At 36.3% G+C, this 10,006-nt stretch overlaps 2 protein-coding genes across 2 annotated transcripts; one reads left to right on the top strand and one right to left on the bottom strand.

Moving 5' to 3' along the window:
* The first annotated feature begins 815 nt into the window (after positions 1-815).
* Positions 816-4,817, top strand: LOC145003227 (uncharacterized). Its single transcript, XM_078962354.1, has 5 exons — positions 816-1,051; positions 1,226-1,488; positions 1,587-1,798; positions 2,033-2,300; positions 4,487-4,817. The coding sequence occupies exons 1-5, from the start codon at positions 982-984 to the stop codon at positions 4,796-4,798; spliced, it is 1,125 nt and encodes a 374-aa protein (XP_078818480.1). The 5' UTR covers positions 816-981; the 3' UTR covers positions 4,799-4,817.
* A 6-nt stretch (positions 4,818-4,823) lies between these two features.
* LOC145003228 (RmlC-type cupin) lies at positions 4,824-5,793 on the bottom strand. The gene has a single exon (XM_078962355.1). It carries the CDS (start codon positions 5,712-5,714, stop codon positions 4,977-4,979), a length of 738 nt encoding a protein of 245 aa, XP_078818481.1. The 5' UTR covers positions 5,715-5,793; the 3' UTR covers positions 4,824-4,976.
* Between the last annotated feature and the right edge of the window lie 4,213 nt (positions 5,794-10,006).

Genomic DNA, 10,006 nt, shown 5'->3' on the forward strand with positions numbered 1-10,006 from the left:
AAATCCTAAACTGGATCCGGAATCTTTTTTCTGAAACCTGTTGGTAGATGATGGTTGATTAGTGGCGGTGTTGGAACAAAGGGTAAAGAGAATAATAGAGGCAGTCAAAAATGCAAGGAAATGGGGGATTAGTGCTTTTCGGCTGTGTGGGGATGAGAGAGAGAGAGAGAGAGAGAGAGAGAGAGAGAGAGAGAAAGAAAGAGAGAGAGGGAGAGAGGAAGAGAGAGAGAGAGATCTTAATTGATAAGAGACGTGTCTGATGATGTATCATCTTTTAACTTTAAATGTGTTGATTAGGAAGAGGTTTTAAACCCTAAAAACATAAATTTGTACCCTTTGAATACAAAAAGAAAATCATGAAAAGCTATTTAAACCAATATACAAACGAGTGTTTGATTAGCTAGAGTAACAATAACCTTTACGAAATTAATGGTTATTATAATAAATGAACCTTTTCTTTTAGTATTTATTATAAGTTGTCAAAGAGATTTATATTTTAAAGAGTGGATGATGAAATTAGATATATTTGTTCTTTCAAAAAGTACTTATATATAAAAACTATTTTTCATGACATGCAAGAATAAATTCTGTATTAATTTAATGACTTTGGTTGTTTTTTTTTTCTTTTGGGGGGGGGGTTGTTAAAAATTCCTTGTTTGAATATTTTTTTTCTTGTTTGTGCATATGTTTCTAATTTAATATTGGTAACCGTAACACGAAATGTCAAATAAGGTAGGAAGATCTAGAACAACTCAGTTGCATAACGTCCACCGGCCGGCTTCTTGTAATTCAACCTCATATTAATCTCAATTTGGACCAACTCAAAGATGACCACCAACATACTATTGCACCATCATCAGCCACAATGATGTGACATATATGGCCATGACGGTTATATAAGCAACCAACAATTTCGCTCGTATAGTCCAAACACTCACACTTCGCCTTTGCCTTAACCTTCTTCTTCTCTCGTCGACAACAATGTGGGGAAATAAGATGATTTCTCCAACATTAGCCACGTCTTACACCAGGGAATCCAAACCCGATTCTTGTGAGTTTCATTTGCTTAATTTTTCTTTTTTTACACCATCTTGATCAGATCTTGTTTCAGAATTCAGAATCGTCTCATTGATTTATTCATTATTCATGAACTAGATTCGTAGTTCTGTAACCAAGGCTTCGTTATCATAATCATTGTGTTTGAATTAATATTTGTTGTATCTAGGGAACCTGAAGAAAGTTCTACTAATCTTCTGCATGGGGTTTTCTGCATGGGCTTATCAAACAGCTCTTCCACCACCTCCCAGGATGGTGGGATCTCCAGGTGGCCCTTCGATTACATCACCAAGAATAAAGCTTCGTGATGGAAGACATTTGTCGTATATAGAATCAGGTGTTTCGAAAGATACAGCCAAATATAAACTGATATTCATCCATGGCTTCAACTTAAATAAATACCATCACCCATTTTCCGCCACAGCCTCACCAGTACGGAATAATTCTTCCTTTAATTTATTTATTTTCCGCCATTGTTTATAAGTTGCAGCTTCTGAGTATATATATACATATATACTGCATTTTTACAGGCTCTTGTTGAAGAACTAGGGGTATACTTTGTTGCAATAGACCGACCCGGTTATGGAGAGAGTGACCCGGATCCTAAACGAACTGTGAAGAGCTTGGCATTTGATATCGAAGAGCTCGCTGATCATTTGAACTTGGGACCGAAGTTCTATGTAGCTGGATACTCTATGGGTGGTCAAGTTGTCTGGTCTTGTCTCAAGTATATCCCTCACAGGTTTGATTCAAATCTTGCAACTTTTCAAGCTTCATATATAGATAATCACATTATATTTGTAGAACTATATGCTATATATATATATATATATATATATATATATATATATATATATATATATATATATATATATATATATATATATATATATATATATATATATATATATATATATATATATATATATATATATATATATATATATATATATGATCTATTTTGTGCCATTAACAGGCTTGCAGGAGCTGTTCTTATTGCTCCAGGCATCAATTTCTGGTGGCCTCACTTACCTTTAAACTTAACGAACGAAGCATTTTCACGGCAACTTCCACAGGATCAGTGGTCTCTGCGTGTTGCGCACTACCTACCATGGCTGAGTTATTGGTGGAACACTCAAAAATGGTTTCCTTCTTTTTCTATAATCGATGGAAACCATGCTATTCTTTCTCCCCCAGATATAGAAGCTTCATCGAAGCTATTTGGTGGCATGAATCGTGATCAGGTATATATACTTCCGTTTTTAAGTCTTTAATTAATAATCTTATATTATATATGTACGACTAGAATGCCATGCAGTAGGGACTAGAGAATAAACAGTCAAACAAATTAATATATAAGTGTCCATGACTCATCCCAATGTATTGAAATCAATGAGTTTAGTGGATTGTGACATATCATTATATATTTCATAGAAGATATACAACTTTATATATTATTTTTTTTTCTAATAATACTATAATACGTGAACTTCTACAAAGTTCAGGACAACATATTTAAATATTTATTTTGGAATCAGAAATCGTTTATTTTTTCTTATTAAACTTCAAATCTAGTTAATACCAAATTTGCATCTCATAATATTATATAGATTATCCATTGAATACAACTAAGATTATCATCTCATGCAACTCTTTTGTTAAGCTCTGCATCCTAGATGTTTTGAGGATCACGAACATTAGTAGTTTGACGACTTAATTAATGATATTTTTCAAAACAGACTAGTTGTTCGATTTTGAGTTTTAAGTATATCAATAATAAGTTGGATAAATATAGGATCGTGTTTTATATGTATTCTTTTAAAAATCTGTGATTTCGATTTTATTACATTGCGTATCACGAAATCTGATTTGAGATAATCTAAGAACAATTGATTTGCAATTCATGACTCTTCCAAAATCGAAAACAAAGAACATACCTTTCCGTTTGCATTTTTTCAGAGAGACACTAAGTTGCATAGAAGATAATTTCCGGTTATTATAAGTTCTAACCTTTGCATGCATCATCAATCTTTCTTTTCTACATGGAAGATGGCGGTTAAGGGTGACTCTGCCCCTTGGACCCCGCACTGCCCCTAGACTCTTATATTCTCACGTTCTTATTTATTACTCCGAGTATCCGTCCCACATTTCTAGTCTCGGTGAGTAAATTGAATTCACCTGTCTAGTAATACTAACTACACTAAAACATATTGATAACACTAAAATAACCAACATTAATTGTGTTTGAACTTTAAAGATGTCAATTAATGAAATAAAACCTTTTTCTTATCATATTGGGAACAAAAATATCTATAGTAAGCATAACATTATGCTTATGGGAGCCGGAAGGCAACTGACACCATGGTGGGAAGCTCAACAAACATCATCCCACCATGGTGGCATGACCAAGAAAGAGAAAGAACAGGACAATGGGTTAGAGAGAGAGAGAGAGAGAGAGAGAGAGAGAGAGAGAGAGATTTTATGTGTGTATTAAATTTTATAATTTCCAATTTTTCTTCTTTATATCTTCTACATCTCCATGGCACTACTCCCTCTTTTCTTTTTCTTGTCATGGTAAATTAAAATATCGCTTATGTGGAGCTTAAGTGGTTATGACAAGCATGGAACCCTTTACAGACATTTTTTGACGGAAAGTGGAGCCAAAAATGATTTTTTTTTTTTTTTTTTTTTTTTTTTTCCTAATAATGTAACTTCCTAATATTTCTTTCTACGTCCACCATGGATTGTTTGTTACCTTTTACGTATCATGTTATATCTTTTGATATTAAATGAAACAAAGTCCAAGGTTCAAACTTCAAACGTAGTTTTTCCTAAATCCCCTTCAATTTTGATTTTAAATCACTAAATGAAACAAAGTCCAAGGTTCAAACTTCAAACGTAGTTTTTCCCAAACTTTATTACGTACTTAATTACCATTTCAATTTTTATTTGGAACTGATAAGTTATGATGAGAAATGATTTTGAATTTTTGACATCAAATTTATACTGCATCACAAGGAACCAATGGTAATGGGCTAACTGGACCAAACATGGCCCGTGTGTAGAGGTGCACAAACCGGATCCGGATTTTTTTATATTTGAATATAAATCCAAACCAGATTTTTAAATATTCGGTTATAAAATATCCGGTTCAGAAAAATCTGATCCTCTGTATATGAATCGGATACATCGAAAATTTGAATCCAAATTTGGGGGTCATATTTTATCCGAAAAAAATCTGATAACTTAGAGACTGGGAAACTAGATACAACGAAATAGAAGCATTAAAACACATTCAACAATGAAAAGAAATTTTCAAATTACTTTATATATTTCAACAAGAACACAAACTCTAATGCAACTATAACTTAAACACACATTTATAATATGTGTATACTAATGCTACTCCTCTTCTTTGTGTGTGTTAAAGCTACAAGTCATGCTATCACAACCAAGACAACAAGGCGAATTTGAATCACTCCATCGTGACTTGAACATTGGATTTGGAAAGTGGGACTTTGATCCAATGGATCTTGAAAACCCGTTTCCAAACAACAATGGATCCGTTCATTTATGGCAGGGTGAAAAAGACCTCATTGTCCCTGTGACACTACAACGTTATATAGCGCATCAACTCCCATGGATCAAGTACCATGAACTCACTAACACTGGACACTTCATAGCCTTTGCAGATGGTGTGATTGATTCTATTCTCAAAGAACTTCTCACCAAAAAGAATTAGTTTTTACTATTTGCTCTTTCTACTCTTACCATTTGATATTTTAATAGATTGTATTGAAAAGAAGAGAATGATTCATGTTACATATAATGCATTAATGCTAATAAACGTTTACAAAAAGAACGTGATTTAAGTAAACTTTCTAAAGCTGTTCAATGAAACAAAGAAATCTAAAGAGTAATTAAAGATCTTCCCAGACTTTGAAATCGGAATTGGAGTTATTGTGTTGGTTAACACAATCTTGGCATCCGATTATGAATGTTGTTCGAGTGGAATCCATGTTTACCAAAGCATGAGCAGTTCCTGATGGGCTAACAGCAACTGCTACATCATCTGCATAGAGAGTTACTTGAGCGAAACCTTTTCCAAGTGCAGTATTTTCCAATCTGAATATTGTTCGAGCTCCCCAAATCAAGAACGTTTCATTGCATGTATGGTGTCGATGATTTCCCCTCAAACCACCGGGTTTGATTTCACCGACATGAATTGAAGCACAAATTAGAGCTCCGCCTGGAATTCCGGAGTTTAGTGCGATTGAAACGGGGTCGAGCATCCAGCCACGGTTGTCTTTGGTTATCGGCGATGGGAACCCAGAAGAGAATCGGATGATATTGGCGTCATGATCTTCATCGTTGTCGAATGAGAATCTTCTGATATTGATATTGGTATTGGATGGGTTTAATGGGAATTGTGAATTCCGCTGTTGGATTCTGAGGAAGACCCAGGTTAGGATTAGGAAGATTGATAGCAAAAAGGGGAAAGCTTGTGGCTTTTTTAAGAAGAATTTCAATCTTGAGAGTCTTGCTGCTAGGGTTTGTGATTGAAGGGGGATGTTGATTTCAGTGTTGAAAATTGGAATTTCTGTGTTACTTGGGTATGAAATTCTTCTAGGGTTTGCCATTATTTGATGGATCGACATTGTTTGCCCATTGGATCTTCCCCATTTATGTGTATCGCCATCTCCCGCTCTCTACGATGCATCTTAGGGGTAAATATACAAATGGTGCCTAAACTATGGTCAAAATGTATGAAGAGTCCTTTAACAATTAATTAATATTTAATAAATTTGTCCCAAAATCCATTGTCGACACAAAAACCTTATAAGTTTGTAAAAAATGAACGGTGTTACCCTGAGTTCTAATAGTTGGAAAGCTTTTGTCAAAATTACTTTTTATAACCGGATTACCATAGCTTTATTGGACCATAACAAACATAGTTTTTAGAAGTGTAAGATGTCAAGTAAGCAACCACTCTCACTTACCATGTTAAAATCTTTTCCATACATATTCATCGTCTCTACGATTGTTCATCACCTACTACACATGAAGCAAACACACACCGACAAGGTACTAGTGAGGTGCCAAATTTAAGCCTTCACCATCTTCTCCATATGATGAAAACCAAACTTAGAAAATCCAAAAACCCTTACTATAGAAACCTGGAGAACATGAGACAAAAGCAATCAATCTTAGAGAAATGGATCGTGTTGGCAGTGACACAAACCATGGTTTTTACCAAATGGTCGGGAGCACAAGTCACTAGGTCTTTCCACATCTCTTTTCACTAAAATATATCAAAACCATTCATTTTTCGTTCCTCCCATATTTGGTACACTAAGGAGATGATGAACATGGATTTAGGGAAGTTCTACTAGTTTTGTTGGTGTGTATTTCCCTCTACAAGTATGCCACGTGTACAGAGGAGTACACTCAACGTACTCTGCTCGGTCGACTCGGCTGAGTTGGCTCGGCTGGGTTGACTCGATTGGGTGTTGACTTGACTTTTGACTGTTAACCGAGCTGACCAAGGGTATTTTAGGAGGTGTTATTAATCTAGAATGGGAAATGTTCTAATTTCTAGGAGTCGAGTAGTGCCGTTTGTCGGAGTATTGATTTATTCAGACTATTTACGGATTGAGTGGTGAGTTTTCCTCACTGTAATTACGGGTCGAAGGCACCAAGGTTGGCCCATTTGATTGATATCCTAGTTTACTGCATGTTGATATGTTGTAGTGATATGTTACATCTGTATTCTAGTATAGAGGATATTGTTACATTGTAGTGATCTGTTAGATCTGTATGACTACTTGTATCTACTAGCTATTGATTGTTATGGTGTATGTTGATGTGTGATGGTTACTGGGTTAAGGCGGACCAGCTGAGACTGAAGGCCAAGATACGCAAGGTAGTACAAATAGATTGAAGGCCTGCGAAGCAGACCAGTCAGGCCAAAGTCCAAGAGAACGGTCCGGATAGGCTGAAGGCCTAGCGAGGCAGTCCAGTAATGTTGAAGGCTCTATATGTATGTTGTAGTTTGTTATGTTTATGTGGTGGTACTTTGGGGGAACTCACTAAGCGTTGGTTTATAGTTTTATTTTTGTTTCAGGTACTTCTAAGGATCGTGGCAAGGTGAAGGCGTGACCGTATACATCATGGCTTTTATGTTGTTGATCTTGGGAGACTCTAAATTTGAATAATGTTTTTGGAAACAATGGTTATGTAAACACTTATTTTTGTTTTGAAAACTTTATATTTGTTGTGATTATTGAGATGTTACAAATTGGTATCAGAGTCTTGGTTTGAGCGAATTGGATGAACATCCGTGTGAATACAGGCTCAAACTAAGGAACTACAAAAGTTTTACAATTGATTTTCAAAATTACTTTCAAAAGTAACCATGGAAGGATGTTATGTGTATGATCAACCCGAACCAATAAGTATTCCCCAAGTCACCCACACAGTTATTTGCTATTATATTTATGATAGAACATCGTGCTAGTGATAGACTAGGGATCTTCAGGAATTGCATGATAGAATTACCTGATTATTGATGCCTGATAGCCTAGGGTTTCTTTCTTGTATGGAATTGACATCATTATTGTAGTTACTTAGTGTATGCATCATAGTTGTACATAACTAAGATTCTATAACCTGAGAATGTTTAGTTTAGCCTTATTTCCTATTCTTTTTTGATGAAGGGTTGAGGGTGGAATCAGGTATTTGACTGTCTATAGGATCTAGGGTGGTGGAAATTTCATGGATGAGTTATGTGGGAGTTCGCTGGCTAGTTGAGGGATGTTTTTCCTTTCTCTGGGAAGTAAGAACAAGATGTGTGCGTATCCAAGTGTGTGTTGTTAAGGTTGTTGTGATTATCTTCTGAGACAAATACGGGTAGGTGTGGAAGGTAGTATGGGCCCGTACTACTAGAAGCACATGACCCGTACGCGTAGCACGGAATTCACAACCCCCTAAGGCTTTGTTGTGGAATGGCTCATATGGTATGATATGTGCCTCATATGATATTTTTTGGTTTATTTTCAGTATGGTTGATACGAGGCTATTTGAGACAGGATCTGGATCAGGAGTAGGAGTGATTGGCCATGATAGGCTATGGCTGACTGAGGACCAAGATAGGGAGATGATTCATATTGAGGTTGTTTATATTGTATGGGGCAGATATCGGGGCTGTTTGGGTCTATCAAGACCACCATGATGGAGTTCTTTGATGACTGATACAATGCACTTTTTGAGATTGATGTTGTTGCAGCTACCACGGTCTTCGCTGTTGCGGGGATTGGCGTGGGGAGAGCCTTCCAGTACCATGACTTCAATAATACGAAGCCCATGGTGTTTGATGGGGTTCAATGTAACATCCATAAAATTCAATCCAATTTAAAACTTTTTAAATATCCAAAATACCATTAAAATTTACAAAGTGTTTTCAAAATAGTCTAAGCATCAGAGTTCCCAGAAAACATAATCATAAATCGAGGAAGTGTCCAGCCACACCTTCGCCTTCCCGCAGTCATCCGTTGTACCTGAAACAATAATCAATAAACGCAAGCTCAAAGGCTTAGTGATTTACACCCAGAATACCCATACACCCAACGATACACATACAATAACAAACAACATACTATGGGACTAATCATCCATAGGGATGGGATACCCCAGGACCTCAACCATCGGGTTGGAATGCCCACACACAAAACATATATAACAGATACTATGGGTCCAATCATCCATCAAGATGGAATACCCCAGGCCCTCAACTATCGGGTTGGAATGCCAACATACTATGGGTCCAATCAACGATCGGGTTGGAATACCTCAAGACCTCAACCATTGGGTTGGAATGCCAACATACTATGCTTCCAATCAACCATTGGGTTGGAATACCCCAGGCCCTCAACTATCATGTTGAAATGCCAACATACTATGAGTCCAATCATCCTTGGGATGGAATACTCTCGGCCCACAACTATCGGTTTAGAAGCCCCCCCCCCCCAACCAATCAAACATGTGCACCTATATCAAATAATCATATAACAGTCTACAAAGACAACATACTAGGGTCCTATCATCCTCAGGATGGAATACCCTCAACTACCAATCAATCATGTGCACATATAACAGGTAATCTCCTACCAACATACAGATAGTCAGACCAAACTATAGGTCACTAAGCATAACCACATCCGATCTACCGGGATACTGATCAAACAGATCATGGCAACATATAACATCCTATCTACCAGGATACTGATCTCACAGATCATAACAACATATAACATCCTATCTATCAGGATACTGATTTAACGGATCATAACAACATATAACATCCTATCTACCAGGATACTTATCTAACGGATCATAACAACATATAACATCCTATCTACCAGGATACCGATCTCACGGATCATAACAACATATAACATCCTATCTACCAGGATACTTATTTAACGGATCATAACAACATATAACATCCTACCTACTAGGATAATGATCTAACGGATCATAACAACATATAAATTCCTATCTACCAGGATACTGATTTAACGGATCATAACAACATATAACATCTTATCTACCTGGATACTGATCTAACATATCAAAACAATACTCGAGCATATAACATATCGGGATAGATATCCACAAGGGTCAGCCTTGGTGCCTTAGACCCTTGATTATAGTGATGAAAACTGTTAGGTGCATTTCATGTACCCATTTTGTAGTTTTATTTCATAAAAGTACATTGCATATAGGCTTAAACTCATGCATTTTGCATGTTTTTCGGGATTTTTCATGAGGCAATTTCATTCAAATACTTTTGTGATATTTCAGGGACTTTTGGAGGTAGGATATTGTTGGAGGAGGTAAATAAAAGTTGTGGACAAAATTTGAGGACTTGCGGAGCACCGAAGAGCAAGAT

The sequence above is a fragment of the Lactuca saligna genome, chromosome 6 (genome assembly GCF_052625555.1).
Source record: "Lactuca saligna cultivar CGN05327 chromosome 6, ASM5262555v1, whole genome shotgun sequence".
NCBI classification, from domain to species: Eukaryota; Viridiplantae; Streptophyta; class Magnoliopsida; order Asterales; family Asteraceae; genus Lactuca; species Lactuca saligna.

Coding starts and splice junctions, on each gene's coding strand:
- LOC145003228 (XM_078962355.1), bottom strand. CDS start 5,714: ATGTCGATCCATCAAATAATGGCAAACCCTAGAAGAATTTCATACCCA.
- LOC145003227 (XM_078962354.1), top strand. CDS start 982: ATGTGGGGAAATAAGATGATTTCTCCAACATTAGCCACGTCTTACACC. Junction 1,052..1,225: donor GGAATCCAAACCCGATTCTT/GTGAGTTTCATT, acceptor TGTTGTATCTAG/GGAACCTGAAGAAAGTTCTA. Junction 1,799..2,032: donor CTCAAGTATATCCCTCACAG/GTTTGATTCAAA, acceptor TGCCATTAACAG/GCTTGCAGGAGCTGTTCTTA.